The 23,199-nt window shown below is 36.4% G+C and overlaps 2 protein-coding genes across 12 annotated transcripts in view; one reads left to right on the plus strand and one right to left on the minus strand.

Moving 5' to 3' along the window:
- TIGD4 (tigger transposable element derived 4) overlaps window positions 1-23,199 on the minus strand; it is an 827,821-nt gene that overhangs the window by 42,722 nt on the left and 761,900 nt on the right. The window lies entirely within an intron of this gene.
- The window catches only part of ARFIP1 (ARF interacting protein 1), a 132,827-nt gene that overhangs the window by 31,942 nt on the left and 77,686 nt on the right, over window positions 1-23,199 (plus strand). For all 10 annotated transcript variants that reach the window (XR_014264153.1, XM_082463572.1, XM_082463571.1 and 7 more), the window contains one exon: window positions 10,432-10,533. Coding sequence is in view for 9 of the 10 variants with exons in the window: in XM_082463572.1 (XP_082319698.1) it covers window positions 10,432-10,533 (102 nt within the window). In the remaining variant the exon portion in view is untranslated. The remainder of the gene's footprint in view (window positions 1-10,431; window positions 10,534-23,199) is intronic.

A 23,199-nucleotide genomic window follows, 5' to 3' on the forward strand; every position in this document is an offset into this window, starting at 1 on the left:
CAGCAATGTATGAGAATCCACATACTTGCTAACACTTGGTTTTGTCAGTCTTTCTAAATTTGGCCATTCTAATGGGTGTACAGTAGCATCTGATTTGTGGTTTTAATCTGCATGACAAGTTGAACTGAATGACTTGTAGATCCTCCCCAATACTAAAGTTTTATGTTTGTTTGTTTAAAGAGTCTAGTGCCTGCTTATAGCAGTGGTTCTCAATTGGCTGCACATTGGAGTCACCTGGTGAACTTTTAAAACTTAAAGTTCCCCAGGTAGTTCTAAGATTCAGAGAGGGTTGAAAATCATTGGCATTTATGGATGAAACAGTCTGTGCCTCTCAGGACTTTGCTGTACCCTTTGGTGAGTGACATGTTCGTCTTTCTCCTTGCCCAAGCCAAAAATTGGGTAGGGGGCAGGGAGGGGGCATGGGCTATCCTAAATTCTTCCCCCTTCTTGATCCCCCACAATCTAGTCACTCTGTAAGTCTCTTACTTTACCTCCTAAAGAACTCTTGAATCTACCTTTTTCCATTCCCACAACCTTAATTTAGATCTTTATTATTTCTTACTTGGACTGTAAAATACCTCCTAAATAGTTCTTGTACTTCTACTCTTTCCTTCTTTCCCTTCAGTCTAACCTCCTACCAGACTGTTCTCTAAAATAAATTGATCAGATTCTTCTGCTTCTTTCTCCCTTATCCCTTTTAGGAGAAGTCCACACTTCTTGGTCTGGCATTTATAAAGTCCATCATGATAGGCTCCTGCATACTTTTCTAGCCTCTTTTGTTATTTTTATTTTTCAAACTTTAAATTTTGATAAAATTTCATACAGAAAACTTAAACTCTTTACCCAGATTCACCAGTCATTGTTTTGTCCCATTTACTTTAATGTTTTCTCTTTATATATATATAGTTTCTTCTCTTTTCAGCCATTTGAGAGTGATTTGCAGACATCGTGTCCCTTTATTCCTAAGAACAAAGACTTTTTCTTATATAATCTCAGTACTTTTATCAAAATTAGAAAATTATTTAGGAAATTGATACAGTACTATTATTCAATCCACAGTTGTTCCAGTAATATCCTTTATAGCTATTTTTTTCCTATTTTGTGATCCAGTCCATATTGTATATTGTATTTAGTTGGCATTTATCTTGTCTCCTTTTATCTGCAACAGTTCATCTACTTTTATTTTTCATGAGCTTAAGCTTTTTGAAGTATGCAAGCCAGTTTTTCTACTGCCTACCATCTATTTCCTTGATTTTTGGTCTTTATTATTATTTCCTTCCTACGTCTTACTTTTAGTTTAATTTGCTCTTTTTCTGTTTTCTTAAGGTACAATCTTAGATTGTTGGTTTAAGATCTTCCTTCTATTCAAATATAAGCATTTAAAGCTATAAATTTCTCTCTAAGCTTTGCTTTAGGTGCGTTGCACAAATATTGCTATGTTGTGTTTTCATTATCATTCAGTTCAAAATATTTTCTTTCTCTTGTGGTTTCTTCTTTTTCACATTAATTTTTTAGATGTGTTATTTAATTTCCAAATTTTGGGGGGTTTCCTGCATATCTGTGTTGATTGATTGTAATTGAATTCCACTGTGGTCATAGAACATTCTCTATATGATTTCACTCTTTTAAAATTTATTGCGTCTTGTTTTATGGCACAAAATATGACCTGTTTTGCTAAATACATCATGTTCGTGTGAAAATAATATGTATTCTGCCATTATTAAGTTTCCTATTCCATAAATATCAGTCAGGGTGGTTGATGGTGTTCAGATCTTCTATGTCTATGCTAGTTTTCTTTGTCTAGTTGTTCTTTCAGTTGCTATAAGAGTGGTGATAAAGTCTCCAAAGATGATTGTGGAGTTGTCTCTTTCTCCTTTTAATTCAGTCAATGTTTGTTTCATTTATTTTGAAGCTCTATTATTGGAACCAACATACACATTTATGATTGTTACATATACCTGATGAATTGATCATTTTATCATTATGAAACATCTCTCTTTATCTTTGGTAATACTTTAAAAAAAAAACTATTTTATCAGATATTAGTAAAACCATGCGAACTTTCTTATGCCTACTCTTTGCATGGTGTATCTTTCTCCATCCATTTATTTTCCATCTATTTATACCTTTGGCTTTAAAGTGCATCTCTCATAGATAGAATATAGTAGGGTCATTTAAAAAACATATCCAGGTAAAATTCCCTGGCGGTCCAGTGGTTAGGACTTTGCACTTTCATTGCCGAGGGCCCAGGTTCAATACCTGGTTGGGGAACTAAGATACCGCAAGATGCGTGGCATGGCCAAAAAATAAATAAAAAATAAAAATTCCACTCTGACAATCTCTGCCTTTTAACTAAAATGTTTAGTCCAATAATATTTAATGCCATTATTGATGTGGTTGATTTTGTATCTACCCTCTTAGTTTCTTTGTTTTTTACTTCTTTCCTCTGTATTTTTTCTCTCCTCCTCTTTTCCTGCCTTTTTATTTATTATCTGAATATTTTAAAGAATTTCACTTTTATTTTCCTGGTAATTTTTTAGTTACACTTCTTTGCATTATATTTCTAGTGGTTGCCATGATTATAGTATATATATTAAACTTTTCATATTTCACTTATAATTAATAATGTGCTGCTTTTCTCTTAAAACATAGAAATTTTGTATCCTTTTAGGTCCATATTTCCCTTACCTCCCCCCTTGTTCTTTAATACAGTTGTTTTATATGTATTACATCTAGATACATTGTAAACCACAAAAATGATGTTCTAACATTTGCTTTAAGCAGTTTTATGGTTTATAAAGAAATTGAGATGAAAAGGCAAAAAGAAAAAAAAATGGTTTTTGCATTTACCCAGGGAATTACCATTTCATTTCCTTCTCATTCTTTTCTGAACATCTGCTTTTTCTGTCTGGTTTTATTTCCCTTCAGTCTGAGAACTTCCTTTAGCATTTCTTGTAGTTCAGGTCTGCTGGTGATGAATTCTCTTAGTTTTACCTGAAAATATCCTTAATATCCTCTCTAATTCTTAAAGGATATTTTCACTGGATATAGAATTCTAGGTGGACAGTTTTCTTCTTTTTACCACAGTGTTCCACTCTCTTCTGGCCTTTACAGTTTCTGATGAGAAATCAGACATTAGTTCGATTGTTGTTCTCTGATAGTAATATTTTTTTTCTCTCTTGCTGCTTTTGAGGTTAGCTCTTTATCTTTGGCTTTAAATAGTTTGACTGATGTACTTTGTGTTTATTCTGCATGCTGTTCATTAAACATCTTGCATGTATAAATGTTTGTCTTTCATCAAATTTGGAAAAAATTGGGCCATTAATTCTCCAGACACTTTTTCTGTACCCTTTTCTCTCTCCTTTTCTGCTGGTATTTTACTTACATATAAATTGGAATATTTAATATTTTCTTACAGGTCTGTGAAGCTCTTTTTCTTTAGTCTTTTTTTCTCTCTGTTCTTTACCTTGGATAGTTTATATTGATTTAATTTAGTTTTACTTTACTCTTTCCTGTCATCTTCATTTGGCTAGGTCCATCTAGTGAATATTTTCTTTGAAAAATTGTAGTTTTCAATTCTAGAATCTATTTGCTTCATTTTTACTATGCTGAGATTTCCTGTTTTTTTCACTGAGATTTTTGATTCACTGAAAATATTTTGTTTTACTTAATTGAAGGTATTATAATAGTGTCTTTTAAATCCTTATCTGTTAGTTCCAATCTCTTGTTCATCTCAGAGCCAGACTAAATTGATTTTCTTTTCCCTTGGGAATTCTGTTTCATTTTCTTGGTTCATTATATACCTGATAATTTTGGATTGTATCCTGAACGTTTTGAACATTGAGATGTGAAGATCCTGTATTCTGTTATTTTTCTCCAGTGAGTATTGCTTCCTTAGTTTTGGCTGATAATTTTCTTGGCTGGACTTGCATTACAAACTGTTTCTTGGGTGGCAGCTCTGGTCTCAATTCAGATCTTTTGGCTTTAGGTGAGCTCAGTCGAGTCTGTTCTGTGCAGGTACCTTGAGGGGTTAGAGATGTGAGTAGACAGAGTTTGGGAATCCCCTTTCTGGATCTTTCCTTTTCAGGATTCCCCCATACCTTTTACTTTTGTGAGCTTAACTTTTCGGCAACTCAGAAGGACTAGTTTTCCCCTGGATGCTCTGGCAGCTACTGGGTGCACAGCATAGATAGGATTTAGTTTTAGGCTAAAAGCCAAGGAGATGGAAAATTGCTTGCATAGCTCCCTATCTCCCCTCCTCCAAGCAAGCATGTACTCTCCACCAGAGTCTCTTTACTCTCCAGTTCCTTCAATTAATTGCTTCTTAAGTTGTGTTCAGCTTTTACAGTTGTTTTCTGTGCAGGGTTGGGGAGGTTTAGTATAGGGTCTTAGTCCATTAGTTCCAGAAGCAGAAACCTGTCCTTGGAAACCTCCTATTGTGGTTTTCCTCCTACCCTGCTTGCCATCCCTTATAAGTTTCCTTTGCTAGTTCCTCCCATGTCCAAATATTGGGGTGTCCTAGAGCTCAGTCTACAAACCTCTCTTTTCTATCTACATCAACTTTCTAGATCAGAGGTCAAGCCAAATCCATGCCTAGTCATTTATGTATTGCCTGTGTCTGCTTTTGGGCTATAACAGCAGAGTTGAGTAGTTATAACAGAGACCTTACAGCTCACAGAGCCTAAAATGTTTGCTATTTGGCCCTTTATAGAAAATGTTTGTTGACCCGTGTTCTAGGTGATCTTATCCAATCCAAGGGATTTAAATGCCATCTACACCATGATGACTTCTAAATTTCTTACCCCCAGCTTCAAGCTTTCTTCTGGATTCAGGCTCATATATCCAAGAGCCTAGTAACCTTATCCACATAAACCTTAATATGTCCTACACTAAACTTTAGCTATTTTCTCCATGTTGTGCTCCACCCCCAGTCTTGCCCAGGTCTGTTAACAGCAATTCCACCTTTCCAGCTGTTGGGGCCAAAAACCTCTGTAGTTGTCCTTCACCTCTCTTTTTCCCATCTTTCACATCTGTCTGTAAGGAATTCCAATTGGTTCTGCCTTCAGAATATGCCTAGAATCTAACCACTTCTTACCTCCTCAGCCAATGTCACCTTACTCCAAGCTACCATTATCTCTTGCTTAGATTATTCTGTTAAATTGTTCTCCTTGCTTCTGCCTTTGCTCACTTATAGTTTAATGCAACACAGCAGGAAAAAAGTGATCCTTTTTAAACATAAGTCAGGTCATTTCACTCTTACGCTCAGACCTTCAAGTGGCTTCTCATTTCACTAAGAATAAAATCCAAAGTTCTTATTATGATCTTTAAAGCTGCACATGTCCTTGCCCTTCGCTGCCTCTCTGACATTTCCTTCTGTTCTCCTCTGGCCCTCAAGCTGCATGGCCTTCTTGTTGTTCCTTGAAAAGCTGAGCATGTTCCCACCTCCTCGTCTTTGTATTTACTATTTCTTCTGCCCGGGATTCTGGACTCCCGGATATCTTTATGGCTCACTCCCTCACTTTATTCAGGTCTCACAAAAATATGATACCTCTTCTGAGGTTTTCCCTGACTACCTTATTTAAAGCAGCACATTCATGAACACATGCCCATTAGCATTTATGACTGTATAACACGTGTATTTATTTATTTGTTTTCCCCAACTAGGATATGCGCTCTATGAGGGTAGGGAGTTTTGTCTGTTTTGTTCACCATTCTATCCTGAGTATCTGATATTGTGAGAGAGCTCAATAAATTGAGCTCAGTAAATTAGTAGAACTGATGAATGTATGAATGAATAATCACCATTCTACCCAAATTGCTTTAGTTGCAGTTTCTAGAATATACTAGACTCTTTCTATTCTGCTCCTGTTATTCCTTCTATTTAGAATCTCTCCTTTACTGTGTCCCCATCTGTCATCCTATAAGATTCAGCTTAAATATCACCTCTGATTAAGTCTTCCCTCTGAGTGCTTACCATGTTAAGTGCTTCCCTCTGGTGCTCACCACACTGTACTGTAATTATTTTTTACCAATACTTCTAGTTCCTAGAAGCCTAAGATTTGATTTCTATTTCTGTTTCATCCCATGCATATTGCATAGAAGATAGTAAATACCTGTAGAATCACCAGCTATTTTTAGGAGGAAGAAAGTAAGAGCATATCTTACAATTTGGAAGAGTGATGATTATTTAGATAGCTAGATCTTAATCTTCCTGGTTGGATTAGAGACCAAATACCTAGTGTCTGTACATCTCTTAACCACAAGGAGCAGAAACTTAACTCCAGTAGCCTCAAGTAATCTGGGTATATTGTAAGGAGGCAGAGGCAGTGGCAGTGAGGAAAATAGGGATCTCAAAAGAAGCCAAGATGCTGAGACCCTTCAATGGAAAAAGGAAAGTCTCTTCAACAAATGGCTCTGGGAAAACTGGATATCAACATGCAAGTTGGACCCCGTCTTATACCATACACAAAACCAGCTCCAGAATGTATCTAAGACCTAAATGTAAGACCTGTAACTATAAAACTCTTAGAAGAAAAGCTTATGATAGTGGATTTGGCAAAGATTTCCTGAATATGACATCAAGAGCACTGGCAACAAAAGTAAAAATAGACAAATTGAACTACATCTAAACTAAAAACTTCTATACATCAAAGGACACAATCAACGGAGTGAAAAGGTAGCCTACAGAATGGGAGAAAATATTTGCAAATCATATATCTGATGAGGTTAATATCCAGAATATATAAAGAACTCCTACAACTCAACAGTTAAAACACAAATAACCCAATTTAAAAAATGGACAAAAGACTTGAATAGACATTTCTTCAAAGATGATACACAAATGGCCAACAAGCATATGAAAAAGTGCTCAACATAACTAATCATTAGGGAAATGCAAATCAGAACCACAATGAGATATCTCCTCACAGTTAATAGGTTGGCTACTGTTTTAAAAATGTAAGTAACAATTATTGGTGAGGATATGAAGAAATTGGAACCTTTGTGCACCGTTGGTAGGAATATAAAATTGTGCGACCGTTATGGAAAACAGTATGGTGTTTCCTAAAAAATTTAAAAATAGAATTACCATGTGATCCAGCAATCCCACTTTGGGGTATATTTCTGAAAGAATTGAAAGCAAGACCTTGAAGAGATATTTGCACACCCATGTTCACAGCAGCACTATTCACAATAGCCAAGAAATGGAAGCAACCTAAATGTCCATCAGTGGATGACTGAATAAATAAAATGTGGTATATACATACAGTGGAATAATATTCAGCCTTAAAAAGAAAGAAAATTTGGGGGCTTCCCTGGTGGCGCGGTGGTTGGGAGTCTGCCTGCCATTGCAGGGGACACGGGTTCGAGCCCTGGTCTGGGAGGATCCCACGTCCCGCGGAGTGGCTGGGCCCGTGAGCCACAACTACTGAGCCTGCGCGTCTGGAGCCTGTGCTCCGCAGCAAGAGAGGCCGCGATAGTGAGAGGCCCGTGCACCGCGATGAAGAGTGGCCCCCGCTTGCCGCAACTGGAGAAGGCCCTCGCACAGAAACGAAGACCCAACACAGCCATAAATAAATAAATAAAAACAAATACTTAAAAAAAAAAGAGTAAAAAAGAAAAGGAATTTTGACACATGTCCAACATGGATGAATCTTGAGGAGTGAGATAAGCCAGTCATAAAAAGTCAAATACTATATGATTCCATTGATATTGATATTCCATTGATATCCATTGGTATTCAGATCAGTCAAATTCATAGAAAGTAGAATGATGCTTGCTAAGGGCTCTGGGGGAGTGGGGGAGGGGAATGGAGAGTTGTTGTTTAATGGGTATAGAGTTTCAGTTTTGCAAGATGAAGAAGTTCTGGAGATTGCACAGCAATGAGAATACTATACATAACACTACTGAACTATACATTTAGAAATGGTTAACATGGTAAATTTTACGTTACACGTTTTTTACCATAATAAAAAAAAAACAGAAGATTTTCATAAGGTCATAATTTAGAAACAGAGGAAGCTCTAGATACAGATAACACTTTGTCAACAAACTTTGACAAGTTTGGTAACACTTGTCAAGTAGAGTTTGTGAATTTTTAAGCTGTGACTTTTCATCAAAATAATTCTACTCTTTGCTCTTCTTGTGCCTTCATTTGTCTTCCCAGTACCCTAGTTGACTGATTTGCTCAGCATTCCCAACTCAAACCTTCAGAAAGAGTCCGATTAGCTCAGGAAATTCCTCTTTCCTCTGTTGCGTAATGGTTTTCTAACCCGGCCTTATCTTGAAACCTGTAGCTTGCAAGGCCTTGTGTCAGGGGTTCTTCTTTGGTTCAATCAGGGGCCACCCCTTAATTGGGGACTGTGAAAGAGACAGTTTCTCTTAGTAGAGATCAGTGAAAGTCTGTAAATATATGCATAAAAGTAGCCAGATATAATTTAAATAAGACATTCCGAATCCTTTTAAAGTAGATACTGCTTTAGAAGAATAATAAGGAAGATATAGTGGATGCTATGGTGAGGGGCTCAGTTACCTCCTTTAGGACCAGTGCTGTCCTTCCAGGAGTGATGCCTGCTGAGGGCTCATAGCTGAGTCTCCCCAGGAATTGCCTCTGCCAAAGAGAACTGCCTTGTCCACGATTATACCCCTATCCAGGGGATAGCCTGCATCTAATAACCAGGGGTAGGGATGCGGGGGTACAAAGGCCTGGCCCCCTTCCCTTAATTTGGAACAACTTTAAAGAGCCATCTCAGCTTCAGTGCTCCATATACGATTGGCCAAGGCCTATGATGTAACAACAGCATTGCAGCTCTGTCCAGTCTTACTACCCTCACTCACTTTAGTGGAGAACCCTACAATAAGTTTCCTGCATCCAGAGACTCTTCCCCCAGAATCCAATCTAAAGCAGAGAAGTTTTTGTTTTCCCCTCTTGAACTTTTGAAATCTTCTCTCTGAAATTTTTTTTTTAATTTTCAAGCCTTAAGTGAGATGTTCAGTTTATTAATTCCCTCACTAGTTTCGAGCCTGTGGTAAGGTGAACTCTGAAATATGGCATTTTTTAAACCAGTATTTTTTTAATAAGGTATTTAGGAATGCAAGGAAATAACTGAGTTTTCTGGGAAATGTTTTAAGTGATATTAACAGGATTTTGCCTTATTATAAAAGTTCTCTTTTCATTGGCTTAACCAAGTTCAGTTTGATATTTTAGTCTTTTATTAAAATTGTCTCTATATAATTAAAGTACACTGATTTTGAGATACTTGGTAATTCACTTTTTTTGTTTTGCTATTTCGACATTTCCCCTTGGTTTGTTTTACTGCAGTGATATCCATAAGAAGTAACGAATGTGTGACTACATGCTCAATGGGTGGGACAAGGGAGAGAGTGAGGGTGGAACATAAATGTATAATGATCATTTTAACACCTTCATAACTACAAATCAGACTTTTGATGTAGCTCGTATCCTTTCCATTCAGTAAACATTTATTGAGAACCCTGGGCTAATCTCTAATGATACAGAGATGGCTATGACTGTCTCTGTCCTCAAGGACCTGACTTTACTGAAAGGGAATGTATTCATTTATTTGCTTAGATTTGTATTCTGTTGCCCTGGGAATACAAAGATGTAGAGATAGTTTATTAAATTTTGTGTCAGACATTAGAAACATTACTATGTATAAAATTTGTCATGGTAAAGAAATGTGGTTTGTATAAGGAGTAGAAGTGTAATATAAATGTGGATCTATGGGAAGCAGAACATTTCTAGAGCTTCCAGGAAATAGAAATTTGGCATAGGAAGACCCTAGGATTTATGCAATCTATAACTATTCCAAAAGTTTTGGTTTTAGAGGATCCAAAAGAAAGAGGGGCAGATACTTACTGTTCTAGGTATTTACTGAAGAGTCCAGTCAGTCTCCCAAACTGAGTCAGTGGTACTTTCCCCCAGAGCAGTGCCTACCTTATCTTTTTTTTTTTAATATTCTCTAGAATCTAGTAGAGTGCCTTGCACATAACAAGTTTCACTAAATGTTGGTTAAATTTGTCTATACCAGTGTTTTTCAAAGTGCGGTCTGTAGATCCAAGAATCTTTCAGGCAGCCTGTAAAGTCAAAACTATTTTCAATAATACTAAGACATTATTTGCATTTTTTGATTTTTGTGTCATTTGTACTGTTTACAAGGTAAGGATATTGCCCCCTGGTACCTACAATAAGATCAAGAAATATAAGTTGAATGCAGTTTTAAAGGCCAGATGTGTTTTTTATTATATTAATATCATGTTTATTACATAAGGATTAGGTAGGTTATAATTATTTTTAAAAAGGGCTATTATAATGGTGGCTTTTAAGTGCTATAAACATGAATATAGTCTTTTGAATGTTTGCCTTTTATGATTTGGTGTTATTTATGACTATTTCTTTCCTCCTTTTTTTAGGAGTCTACTATGGCTCAAGAATCTCCAAAAAATTCAGCAGCAGAAATTCCAGTGACTAGTAATGGAGAAGTTGATGACTCTCATGAACATGGCTTTAATAGGGTAAGAACACTTTGCTGTCTCTTAATACAAAGAATCATGATAAGCCCTTAAAGTTGAGACAAAAGTAATAGAGTTTAATATAGGAATATGTTCTTAGATAGGCTGAAATGCCAGGAATCCAATGTTATTATGGAGGGATGACTAGGTGGGACATGTTAGTGATTTGTCAAGAATAAGCTCCAGGCCACTAAAGCATTTAGGCTTTGATGTTACTATCTGCAGTTTTATTACATGACCAGAGCAAGAGTATATCTGATGATTTTGGCATATAACTTTATAGAAAATGACTTCATTTTACTTGTGATAAGAAAAAATATTAACTATAGATTATCCTTTAAAAAATTGGTACTATCTTATCTCTTTTCTTAGTACATAATTCCTAAGTAGGCTCCTCTTGACTCTGCCGTTCACTTTCTAAAATGGCATATTTGACTTAGTGGTAAATGAAACTTGGGGTGTGTTTAATTTTGATCTGCTGCGCATTTGAAATTGACATTTAATGCATTTTAATGGAAGCATCATGGGTTTAGAGATAATGTGGGTTCAAATTTCAGCTGTGCCATTCCTAGCAGTGTAACCTTGGGCAGATATTTACTTAATCTCTTCTAGTAGTTCTCTAATCTCTCTAAATGAGATCTTATTTTCATGGGGATATTAATATTAAATGAGATTAAAATAAGTAATATGCCTAATATAGTCCTAGAAATGATAATGATGGTTATCATTTCTGGAGATACTTGAATTAAACATCCCTTTTTATGACATTTGATACATGTGTACAACTTTAAATAACTTTAAAAATATAGTTTCGTATTCTTGAAAAAGTATTGGTTGAAAGATACTTGAATTATTTTACAGCTTAAATAGGCCTCTTTTTACTTCATATGTTTTAAGAATAAAATTCTTTATTTTAGTTTAACAGAAGGTGATATTTTAGATCAAGATTTCTCATTCTCAGCATTATCTACATTTTGGGCCAGGTAAATTCCTTAGTGGAGGGTTGGCCTGTGCATGTAAGGTGGTTAGCTGGATCCCTGGCCTCCTCCTAGTAGATGCCAGTAGCACCCTCCAGTTGTGACAAGCAAAAATGTCTCCAGATGTTGCCAAATGTCAAGGGTAGGGAAAAACTTGCCTCTGGTTGGAAACTACTGTTTTAGATAGATGATTTTAATGGATTTTTAGAAAATTCCACTGAATTTCACTTATTTTTGGCTCAGCAGTCCTTTGGAAGAAACAAATGTGTTTTCAAGCTTGGGATATGTTTATTTTAATTGCAAGTGTTTTAACTCGGTTTCTAAGCATCCATGGCCCAATATAGGGTGACTGACAGAAGAAAGACTTAAATTCTGAGCACTCAAAGGAAATTTTCACTTTCTGGTATTTGAAAACACTAAGACACACTTGTATATTAAGGAGACTCAAGTTACCATCATTAGACAGTCTACCAATTACTTTATAAACTTCTATTAATTCAAATAATTCATTATACCAGGATTTTAGTTAATGATTGCTTCATCTTATTTTTGGTAACAGCTCCTTTTTGTGAATTTATTCTGCAAACATTTATTGAGTGTCTGTTGTATACCAGGCATTGGGGATATCATCACAACAAAAATGACAGAAATACCTGCCACCAGGGAGTTGATACTCTAATAGACAGTCTAATGAAACCTTTGAGAAAAATGCAACACATACAAAATGCTGCATTATTTTGGGGATTCACCTGCCATCTTCCATCTTAAGCCTTAAGCCTGTTTTTTGTTTTTGTTTTTTTTTTTTGAGCTATAGCTTATACATAGTAAAAAGCACAAATGTTAAGTGTAAAGCTCAACAGAACCACCACCCACATCAAGAAGTAGAACATTTCGAGGTCCTGCCTTACCTGGCTCCCTCTTGCCCTCTTCTAAGCAATATACCTCCCTCCCTTCCAGGGTAATTACTACTATAATTCTGTTGTCATTGATTGCTTTTGACTCTTCCTGAACTGCATATAAATGGAATCATACAGTGTGTACTCTTTTCTGACTGGCTTTCACTCAACATTATGTCTATAATATTGTTGCTTTGGCAGTATTTAATTCTTTTTCATTGTAATATAGTTTTCCATTGTGTCAATACACCACGATTTGTATATCCATTCTTCAGTTGATGGATACCTAGGTTGTTTCCAGCCTGTGCCTATTATGAATAAAGCTGCTGTGACCATTCTTATACAGGTCTTTTGGTGTACATAATCACCTATTTCTGTTGAGTATATACCCTGAGTGAAATTGCCAAGTCATGGTGATGTTTGGGTTTGGTAGATATTGTCAGCTAGTTTGCTGAGTGATCAAACCAGCTGACAATCCTGACAGCAGTGAATAAGTATTGTAGTTATTCCACATCATTACCAATTTTTGGTATTGTCATACTTTTAAATTTTAGCCATCTGATGGAATCATAATGGTTATCTTATTGTGGTTTTAACCTACATCTCCCTGATGACTAATGATGTTGAGCATATTTTCAGATTATTATTGACCATTTGAGTATTATCTTTTATGAAGTATCTTTTCAAGTCCTTTGCCCATTTTTCTATTAAGTATATGCCTTTTTCTAATTCATTTGTAGGAGTTCTTTATATGTTCTGGGTATAAGTCATTTGTATGGATGTGTGTATTGCAGATGTTTACCTCCAGTCTGTAACTTGCTTTTGTACTCTATTAATGGTATCTTTAGATGAGCAAAAGTTAATTTTAATGAAGTCCAATTTATTAGTGTTTCTTTACCTTTAATGATTTTTGTGACCCTTCTAAGAAATCTTTGCCTATCCCAGTATCATGAAGATACTCTATCTTCTTCTAAAAGTTTTACTGTTTTACTTCTTACTCATAGGTGATTCATCTTGAATTTTGTATATGGCATGATGTAGGGGTCAAGGTTCATTTTCTTTTCTCATATGCATGTGATTTTCATCATTTGTTGAAAAGACTATCCTTTCTCCACATAGGGGCCGTTGCTGTTAATCAGGTGATCGTATATGTGTGGCTCTGCTACTGGGCTGTTTTATTTCTTGGTCTTTTTGTCTATCCTTGCAATAATACCACACTATCTTACCTACTTACTTATTAGAGTAATTAAGTCTAGAACAAATACTAGCTTCAACCGTGATACCTGGTAGTTAATTCCACCAGCTTCATTCTTCTGCAGGGTTGCTTTGTACCTTAAACCTATTCATGAGTCTTTAGTTAAGAACCTTTACTGCCTTTGAGTAGTACTGAAAAGTTTTTTTTAATCCTTTCAAATTTTAACTTTAGAATAGAGTCTTATTAGAGTGAAGTGAATTAAATCATTATATATCTGTATAAGTTCTTTGCTTATGCAGTCAAAGCCAGTTAACTTGCTGCTTTGTAAGTTTACTTCTTATTTAATGTTTAATTCTCTTTTTGGAGATTCCCCTGTAATGTTATTTCATTTTCTGTTGGGGGGTAAAGAAGGAAAAAAAGAAATGTTGTGCTGGAGCTCTCTTCTTATTGGATGTGAACTTTACCAGTAGGCAAGACTCCTTAGAAGCAGTAATCCACTTCAAACAGTACACCCCACTTTACCTCCCTAAAGCAATTCAACATCATAAAACTTGTTTCTCTTTGTAGCTGCTCTTATGAACAATATATATCATGAGAGTTTCTTACATATTTAATATTCTTTAAAATAAAACTTGGCTATGTGATCCCTTTTACTATGAGTGAAAACAGTATTTCAAAAGCATCTTTTGACTGTTTTAAATAAATTACTCTCAAGATCTGTTAGGCATATATTTACCTACATTTTGGCATACTCCTTTATTTTCCTGAGCAATAAAAGGGAAATTGTATTTAACGTCATATTCATATTTCTCTTTTAATATAGATAAAAGTTCATAAGGAAAGTGTGAATAATGTACTGCTTAGCATTATATAGGCTAGTAAAGAGATTTCATGAGAAACTAGCTCATAACTAAGGGTATTTTACTAATATACATATTTTATACATCTCTGATGTTTAAAATCATACAATACACAACATTGTAAATCAACTATACTTCAATAAAAAAAATATTGAAAAAATGAAATAAAATAAAATCATATAATGGCTTTTATTTAATGCATACTGCATAATGCACTTTAAAAAGTATAAAGTTTTGTATGAAATTAAGATGATGGCTTATTAAGTTGTCATAACTTGGCTGGCCAGTTGGCGTCACTGTGGCCCAGGCAGTGAAATTGTAAATGGTTCTGTTCTCCTTTCTGTGTCTCACTGCCGATGTTTCATTTTTCATTTGATTTCCCTTCTTAGTCTCCTACGACACGAGGCTCTGGTGGACTTTAACTCAACATTCACATTGAAATAGGGAATGTAATGGGAGAATTTGTCCTAGAAATTCCCTGGCAGCAGCTTAACATGTGTTAATGTTTCGAGGTTTGTTACTTTTTTTATTAAGATGAGGGGCAGCAGCTATATGTAGAGAGGATAGGATAATAATTTTAGTATTATCTCAGTTCTTTACAGCAAAAATATTTTTGCTTCTAAATAAAAAGTAATTGTTATTTTTTAAAGAGTAGTAAAGTTTAATCTCTAAAGAATACAAATTACTCTTTTACTTATAAACTACATATTATTTATAATTTATTCTGTTATAGTGCTGGTCAAAATATTAGGTTAGAAATGTGCAATTTGTACCATGAGTTAAAGAAGTGAATATTAGCTCCTTGTGAATTAAGTTGAAACTTCTTGTGAATTAAGTTATATTTGGCAGATTTAGAGAAATTACCTTAGTAAATATAGCTAAAATAAAACCTTTCCTGTGGTAGGCCCAAAACTAAAATTCATAATTTAGGTTTTTCCACCTATAGACCTTTTCTCTAGAAAAACCTATATATACACAAAGCTACCAAATCTTGTGTTCAATTTGAAGGAGTTTAGGATCCCTTGAACCTTGCAGGTGGATCCTTAGGTTCCCTGTGTTTTAAATACTCCTGATCTACAAGTTTTGAGTTAAATCACAGGATTTTAATCCAGTAGGAATACCTTGAAGATCCCTGTGTCTCACTACTTCATTTTACAACTGAGGAAAAGGGGCCCTGAGGTTGTGATGGAATTACCCATATTAACTTGCTGTACCAAAAGCTTCTGTGATTGACTGTAAGTACAGTGTGGGCAAGAATGCTCATTCATTACCTGATCTCCAGGCCCTGGCAGCAGTGCTGGCACATAATAGATCATCAGGCTTTCATTAAATGTTTAGTGAATGAATGAACAAATGTTAGAACCAGGACTAGAAACACGGTTTCTAGACTTCTATGGAACAACTGGAAGAGATGTTATACTCTTAGACTTGACACATCTTTTGTCCTTAATTTTCCACATGCATCATGGTCATCATTGTTGCAGTTGTTGTTGTTGGAAGTTTTATTGTTTTGGAAGTCTTTATTGTTATTTTTCTTTTACTCTTTAATTCTTTTGTTAAACTAAGTAGTTTCTCCATTCCCCTGTACTTATTAGTCTGGGTAACATACTTTAGCAGTCTAAAGAAGACTTGGGAAAGAATATAAGAATAGAAATTATAAGAACCCTTTTTGGAACATATTTCCTCTCCTCACCTTAATGCCGTAACTGTCCATGTATTTATCTGCTTTTCCCAAGAGCTTGGAATCACTCTGTTTAGGGCAGAGATGGTATGTGCGCAGTGCACAGCTTATGGTTCACGGTAGTTGTTCAGTGAAAGAGTGAGTTTCAGTGTGACTTAAATTTAACATAATTTCTACTTCAGCCATTCTATCCTAGAGTTTGAGTAGCATCTGATGACAGTTTCTCCCCATACTATATGGTGATACAGTATAATGTTTCTGCATTATCTGAAAAATTTAGTAGCTCTGTCATTGGCAGCATTGATTTGATGAGGGCTTTTTCCTAAGGCCAGTTTTTACCAGATGTATATCTTAAGACCCTTTTTAAGGTATGGCAAATGTTTTTCAGGGGTTGTTTAATCCATGCGAATCTAAATTCATTTTAATATTTACTTTTTTAAACTATAGAATATATTCTTAGTGCTATTACCACAAATTAAGTTTTAAAATATATGTGTTTATTATATATACACCTATTAAATTAACTCTGGATTCATATTCCTGTTGAAAATTGTGAATAAGTATAATTTTTAATGAAAAGCTGAAGCCATATGTATCTTAATTATAATTTTTAGATTGCACCTTTATAAACAAATGCTATCATGGATAAGTGTTTTACTATTTAGGAGAAATTGTTTTTAATGTAGTTATATACAGACATTTCCATAGTGATAGTCTTTGAATGAATTCAGCATTTCCTTGATGCAAATTGTTACATCTTAACTTCAGTAGTACTTAGAATCTAGACTTTAGTCTAAGATGCAGGGGTTGGGGTGGAACCAAGAGAATAGACAGTAAACTGCCAGAAGATAGTGATGCTCTAAGTTCTTGTTAAATGTTTGTTGAGTGAATGAGAGGGAAGTGGGGAGAGAGAGAGAGAGAAATGAGATTGAGATTGTGTGTGTGTGTGTGTGCGTATGTGTGTGTGCATGTGTGTTGATAAAATGAAGAAAGTAGGTAAGTCAGGAGATTTGCTGTCTTGATCAACTGGAGTAACAGATATGGGAGAAGATTGTGATCATAAAATAAGTTATTAGATTTAAGATTCCAGAAGTGTTGCTTCCTGAGCAATGACAAGATCCAAAGAGTGGCCATGGGAGTTCCAGTTGCTTAAGTAGAATTGGGCATGAAAGATGAAAGGCATTAGAGACGAAGAAGTTAATGAAATCTGAGACTAAAGTGTAGGTTGGGATGTACTGTATTAGTTGAATATATCTTTTATCTGCCGTCACACTCTTTTGGCCCCTTGTCCAACTACAGATCACCAAATCTGAATGAAACTACCAACCTTAGGCTTCCTACAAGCATACTAAGGGGGAAAAAATCATACATCTTTACAGATGGTTATTACTACAACCCATCATTCTGCATCAACATAGGTAGGCAGGCTCATGCAATAGATTTTATTTCATTTTAAGTATTTCACAGTTTGTATTAAAAAAATAAAGCAACAGACTACATACCGTGCCATTAGTAGAGTACGTTTTTGATGAGCTGTAAAACTCAGCTTAGACACCTTACATATCACTTTGGAAGTAATTGCAAACTGAACATAGAGTCATTCCCTGAAAGTGTGCCCAATGGCATGCAAAATGTTGGGAACACCCAGGATAATGGTAAAAGTTGGGGATAGAGCAGAAGACCTGGATATGCCAAAGCCCTCATTATTGAGGGGACTGACCGGAAAGAAGGTGGATGATGGAGGGCGGTAGGTGGGGCGGCCCGCAAGGGCAGTGAGAGGTGGGAGTCAGCACTGCACACTACAGCAGAGCTCTTCAGAGTGTAGACAGAGGGTTACCTACATCAGAGTCACCTCACTTACTTGTTTGAAATTCTGACTCCTGGGCTCCACACTTCAACTTAACCAGAATTACAACAGGCAGCTAAGAAGAACCTGCATTTTTAGTAGTTTTCTCAGGTGATTCTTACCCTAACCAAAGTTTGGGAACTGGTAGTTAGGAAGTGGACAGCTGAGAAAATGCTGACCCTCCCTCTACCCGCTTGATAAACAATGTTGGAGAATAGTCCACTTTGACTCAAGATAATTGTAGAGTGTCAGAGAGGCCACCGTGAGGAGGTTAAGGATGTTGCAGTATGTTTACAGCAGAATTAGGAATGTGGAGGGCTGTTGAATAACAGCTTTGCTTCTGGCAGATACTCCTTATAAGCAGCTAACTGTTAAAACAACAAAAGGGGGTTTTAAATTACCAAAGTTTATAGAATATTTAACATAAAATTTTCAATTTGTTTCTTTTAAAATTATATTATGTAAATGCTATGGAAGGTTTTATCCATTTTGAAGAATGAGATAAGGTGTTTAAATTGAGAAAATTAAATGAAGTATTAGTATTATATCTGCTAAATACTAGGAGTACCAAAAAGGAACAAAATAGATGGTCTTAGGGAGCTTACCGTCTTCAGGAGAGAGAATGTAGACAAATAATGTTACTGCTGTGTGAGAAGTGATATGCTAAGCCCAGTATAGCATGGGCTGATAGCGGGTACGAAAAAGTATGGGAAGATTACCTGAGGGAGTGCTCTCCAAGCTGAATCTAAAGGATGAGCCAACCCGATGAAGAAGAGTAAAGAGAATGGTCCCATCAGAGGCAACTAGAAAGACCTGAAAAAGGTGCGAGACCATAGAATTGAAAATTCACTATTGTTGGAGTGGGGAACGTGGGGGCAGATGTGTGAGAAATGAGGTTGGAGAGTAAGTAGGGACGAGGTCCTATAAAACCTCAAAACCATGTGGAGGGGTTTGGACTTAACCTAAAAAGCAATGGAGGACCACTAAATGAGTAAAAACTGAAGTGCCTCATCACATTCGCATTTTAGAAAGTTGTCTCCGCCTACTGTACAAAGAATGAATTTCAGGGCTGACAAGACTAGAGACAAGGGAGACAGATTCTTCAGGTCACCACGGCAAGAAGGGAAGTGAGACTTCGGACTTTGCTCCTGTAGGGAAACTAGAGCCAGGAAAGAACACCAAGCCATTTTTAAAGATGCAGAAAGGAGGAAAACTGGGAAAATATAGTGTAAGGAAACTAGGGAGAAGAGAGTTTGTGTAGTTTGTGGAATACTTGGAGAATCCTTACAGATTGTTGGTGGTTACAATGCATGCTTTGCGAATTCCTCCTTTTTAAAAGATTTCTCCTCCTCTCTCTGAGTAAAAGGGGAGAATTCATTAATAAATCTCTAGTTCTTTTTTTAACATCTTTATTGGAGTATAGTTCTTTTACAGTGGTGTGTTAGTTTCTGCTGTATAACAAAGTGAATCAGCTATATGTATACATATATCCCCATATCTCCTCCCTCTTGTGTCTCCCTCCCACCCTCCCTATCCCAACCCTCTAGGTGGTCACAAAGCACCGAGCTTAAAATCTCTAGTTCTGCTTATATACTGTAGTGTTGTGCATCTTATTAAGCATGTGTATATTTTTTAATTAATTAATTTATTTTATTCTTGGCTGCGTTGGGTCCTCATTGCTGCGTGCGGGCTTTCTTTTAGTTGCAGCGAGTGTGGGCTACTCTTCATTGCGGTGGGCGGGCTTCTCATTGCGGTGGCTCCTCTTGTTGTGGAGCACAGGCTCTAGGCACGCGGGCTTCAGTAGCTGTGGCACGCGGGCTCAGTAGTTGTAGCACGCAGGCTCTAGAGCGCAAGCTCAGTAGTTGTGGCGCACGGGCTTAGTTGCTCCGCGGCATGTGGGATCTTCCCGGACCAGGACTCAAACCCGTGTCCCCCGCATTGACAGACGGGGTTCTTAACCACTGCGCCACCAGGGAATCCCCAAAGCATGTGTATTTTAAAGCAAATTTGCTGAACATTTGGTGTTCTTTAATTGTTAATTTTGCACTAACTTCAGTTCAAAAGTAGATTACTGTGCTAAATTATAAAGTTACATTTTTAACCTCATTCTTATTCTTACCTCTGTTAAAATATGCAAATGGAAGCAAGTTATTTTGGTTGAAAGTGAGCACCCCTTCACAGCTTTATGGAAGCTGTGACTACAAGTATTATCTTGTATCCTCTGAAAAGAACTTAAACTGTACGTGAAACTTTTTTGCCAGAAGCATTATATTTTATTTTAATTGTTTGAAGATTTATTTTTCAAAACTGTTAAATACTCCAGTATTATCCTAGTAGCTTGAATAGAAAATTAACTTCAGGTTTATTCCATTTTATTGTGCAACTGTTAAGCATGACTTTGCAAAGTCTTAAACGTTGAGTTGAATGTGAGCGACATAAAAATGCAAATTAGGGATTTTACGTTGTTGGTTATAAATGGGCTCATTGTCTCTCAAATATATTCTGGAAACTATAGGAGTAAATGCAGTAACATATATTTTAAAAGTTACTAAGCTAGGCACAGCCTTACAACTGAGACGCTAAAAGTTTAAGGATTACGTAAAGATACATTTTTAAGTTTTTGTGAACTATGAGGCTAAATTATATTACTTAGAGAATGTGTATTTTACAGAAAGCAGTCAAACAAGCTCATAAAATACTGAGTGTTTTCTTACAAGTCATGCATTCCACTCTCATAGCACATATCATTTTGTGTTGCAGCAACTTAACTGCCAGACCACTATCAAAATGATAATTCTGTTCACAATCTGAATGGATCTATTTGTACCACTTTTGGTTAGGCTCCTTCTATTAGTAAGAGTTTAAGCAAAGGAAGGCCTTAGTGCTTTTCAGATTTTACAGCTGTTTTACATAAAGGACACGAGGTTTTTTTCTAGAACTTTTGTTTGTTGAGTAAAGGACCCTTGGGAGACCATTGGGAGGGGTTTGAGTGAAATGCAGTATCCTCAGACAGCTAGAAGTTGTTTCTTCCAGAGGCCATGCATGACAAGATGGAAACATCCCTTAACTTCTTAAAAACTTAGGGAATAAGAGGTATCCATCAAATTCCCTATTTAACCTGTTACTCGCTCCTGTCTTCCCAACTACTACTGCTATATCTCTTTTCTGGGAATTCACACAATATTTTGTGACAGGACAGATGATTCAAATGAGTAATGTTCTTTCAGTTAAGTTCTAAGAATACAGCAAACACAACTCTCCTGGACCTCTCTGCCATTTGTATGTTGTTTATGGTTTTTCACCCTCATATTTTGAGAGATGTCTTTGATACTTTTTTCCTTAAGGAGAGCTAAAAAGCTGTCAAGACTTGGAAGCAAAGCAATATCCAGGGAAACCACTCTATAAATAATTGACCTTAATAACCAAACTCACAGAGTTTAAGAAATATCTTGGTGCTTTGACATTATTTATTTTGTAAGTGATGTATTTGTCTTTTAGAGAGAAAAAATTATCTGGTTTTATGTAAATATGAATAAAAGTGTCAGTAATATTTAAAACTGGAAACCATTGATTTAGTACATTAGTATATTAAAAAATAAACTGGAAAGGTAAAGATCATTTATTCAGCAAAATGAACAGACTCAGAGATTTGGTTTAAAAATAAGAAGTAAATAAAACTGAGTGTAAAGAGTGTTTTCTTTTTAATTCTAAGTACTCTCCAAAACAATACACAGATGAAAAGGATGTTGTCCTGTGACAAGAGGTTTTACGTGACATTAGGAAATAAGTGAAATAGAATGAAAGTTGTTAACTGTTTTGTACCAGTAGGAAATTACAAGTTGAGAATATATTTGCATTAGTGTGTTTAAGCTAGTGAGCAGATCTGCAATGATTTTTAAAAGGTATTTTTTAAATAATTTTTTTAAGAAAACATACTAGCTAAAATAAATTCTGAGTCTCTAACAAATTGCTTGTGTCTGTTTACATTTACTATACATTACAGTTAATAGTGTGTCTTGAAGCTTAGTCCTATTTCTGTGTTCCTGTTTTCTCATCTGTAAAATACTAGTGATAGTACTACTAACTGAGATAATATTAGGCAGTTCTTGCTTTGTATAGTTCCAAAATGCATTAATTTTGGTTACCGTGGTTTAATTAAATAAAATCTGTCCCCAACAACACAGCTCAGATTTCTGTCACCACAGTATATTAACTGTAGTTGTATGAAGTACAAACTTCACTGCTAGCACTTAAGTTCAAAAATCACCATGTGAATAATGATGCATATCATGATTATTGAGTAATCACGTCACTTTCAAAGTCTCTTGGTGATTGGTCACTGTATCTGCTATTCATTTCATACACAGACAGCAAATCATGTGGTTGTGTTATCACCTTGTCTCCTGGTCATAAACCCTTGTGGCATTTTACAGAAGTGGATAATCAAAAGGGAATGGGTGAACAAAGATAGAACTGCAGCAAAGAAATGAAAAGTGATAACAGAAATTCAAATCAAACCTAAACAGGGGATGGGGGCAGATTCCCTGGTGGCGCAGTGGTTAAGAATCCGCCTGCCAATGCAGGGGACACAGGTTCGAGCCCTGGTCTGGGAAGATCCCACATGCCGCGGAACAGCTAAGCCCGTGCGCCACAACTACTGAGCCTGTGCTCTAGAGCCAGCAAGTCACAACTACTGAAGCCCGTGTGCCTAGAGCCCATGCTCTGCAACAAGAGAAACCACCACAATGAGAAGCCCGTGCACCGCAACGAAAAGTAGCCCCTGCTCACTGCAACTAGAGAAAGCCCGCATGCAGCAACGAAGACCCAACTCAGCCCCCGCCCCCCCCAAAAAAAAAAAACCTAAATGGGGGACTTCCCCTGGGAGCACAGTGGTTAAGAATCCGCTTGCCAAAGCAGGGGACACGGGTTCGAGCCTTGGTCCAGGAAGATCCCACATGCTGAGGAGCAACTAAACCCATGTGCTACAACTACTGAGCCTGTGCTCTAGAGCCCAGAAGCCACAACTACTGAGCCCACGTGCCGCAACTACTGAAGCCCGCGCGCCTAGAGCCCATGCTCTGTAACAAGAGAAGTGACCGCAATGAGAAGCTCGCGCTCGGCAACGAAGAGTAGCCCCTGCTTGCTGCATCTAGAGAAAGCCTGTGCACAGCAGCGAAGACCCAACACAGCCAAAAATAAATAAATAAATTTATT

This window comes from Balaenoptera physalus (genome assembly GCF_965194825.1).
Source record: "Balaenoptera physalus genome assembly, chromosome: 5".
Classification (NCBI taxonomy): domain Eukaryota; kingdom Metazoa; phylum Chordata; class Mammalia; order Artiodactyla; family Balaenopteridae; genus Balaenoptera; species Balaenoptera physalus.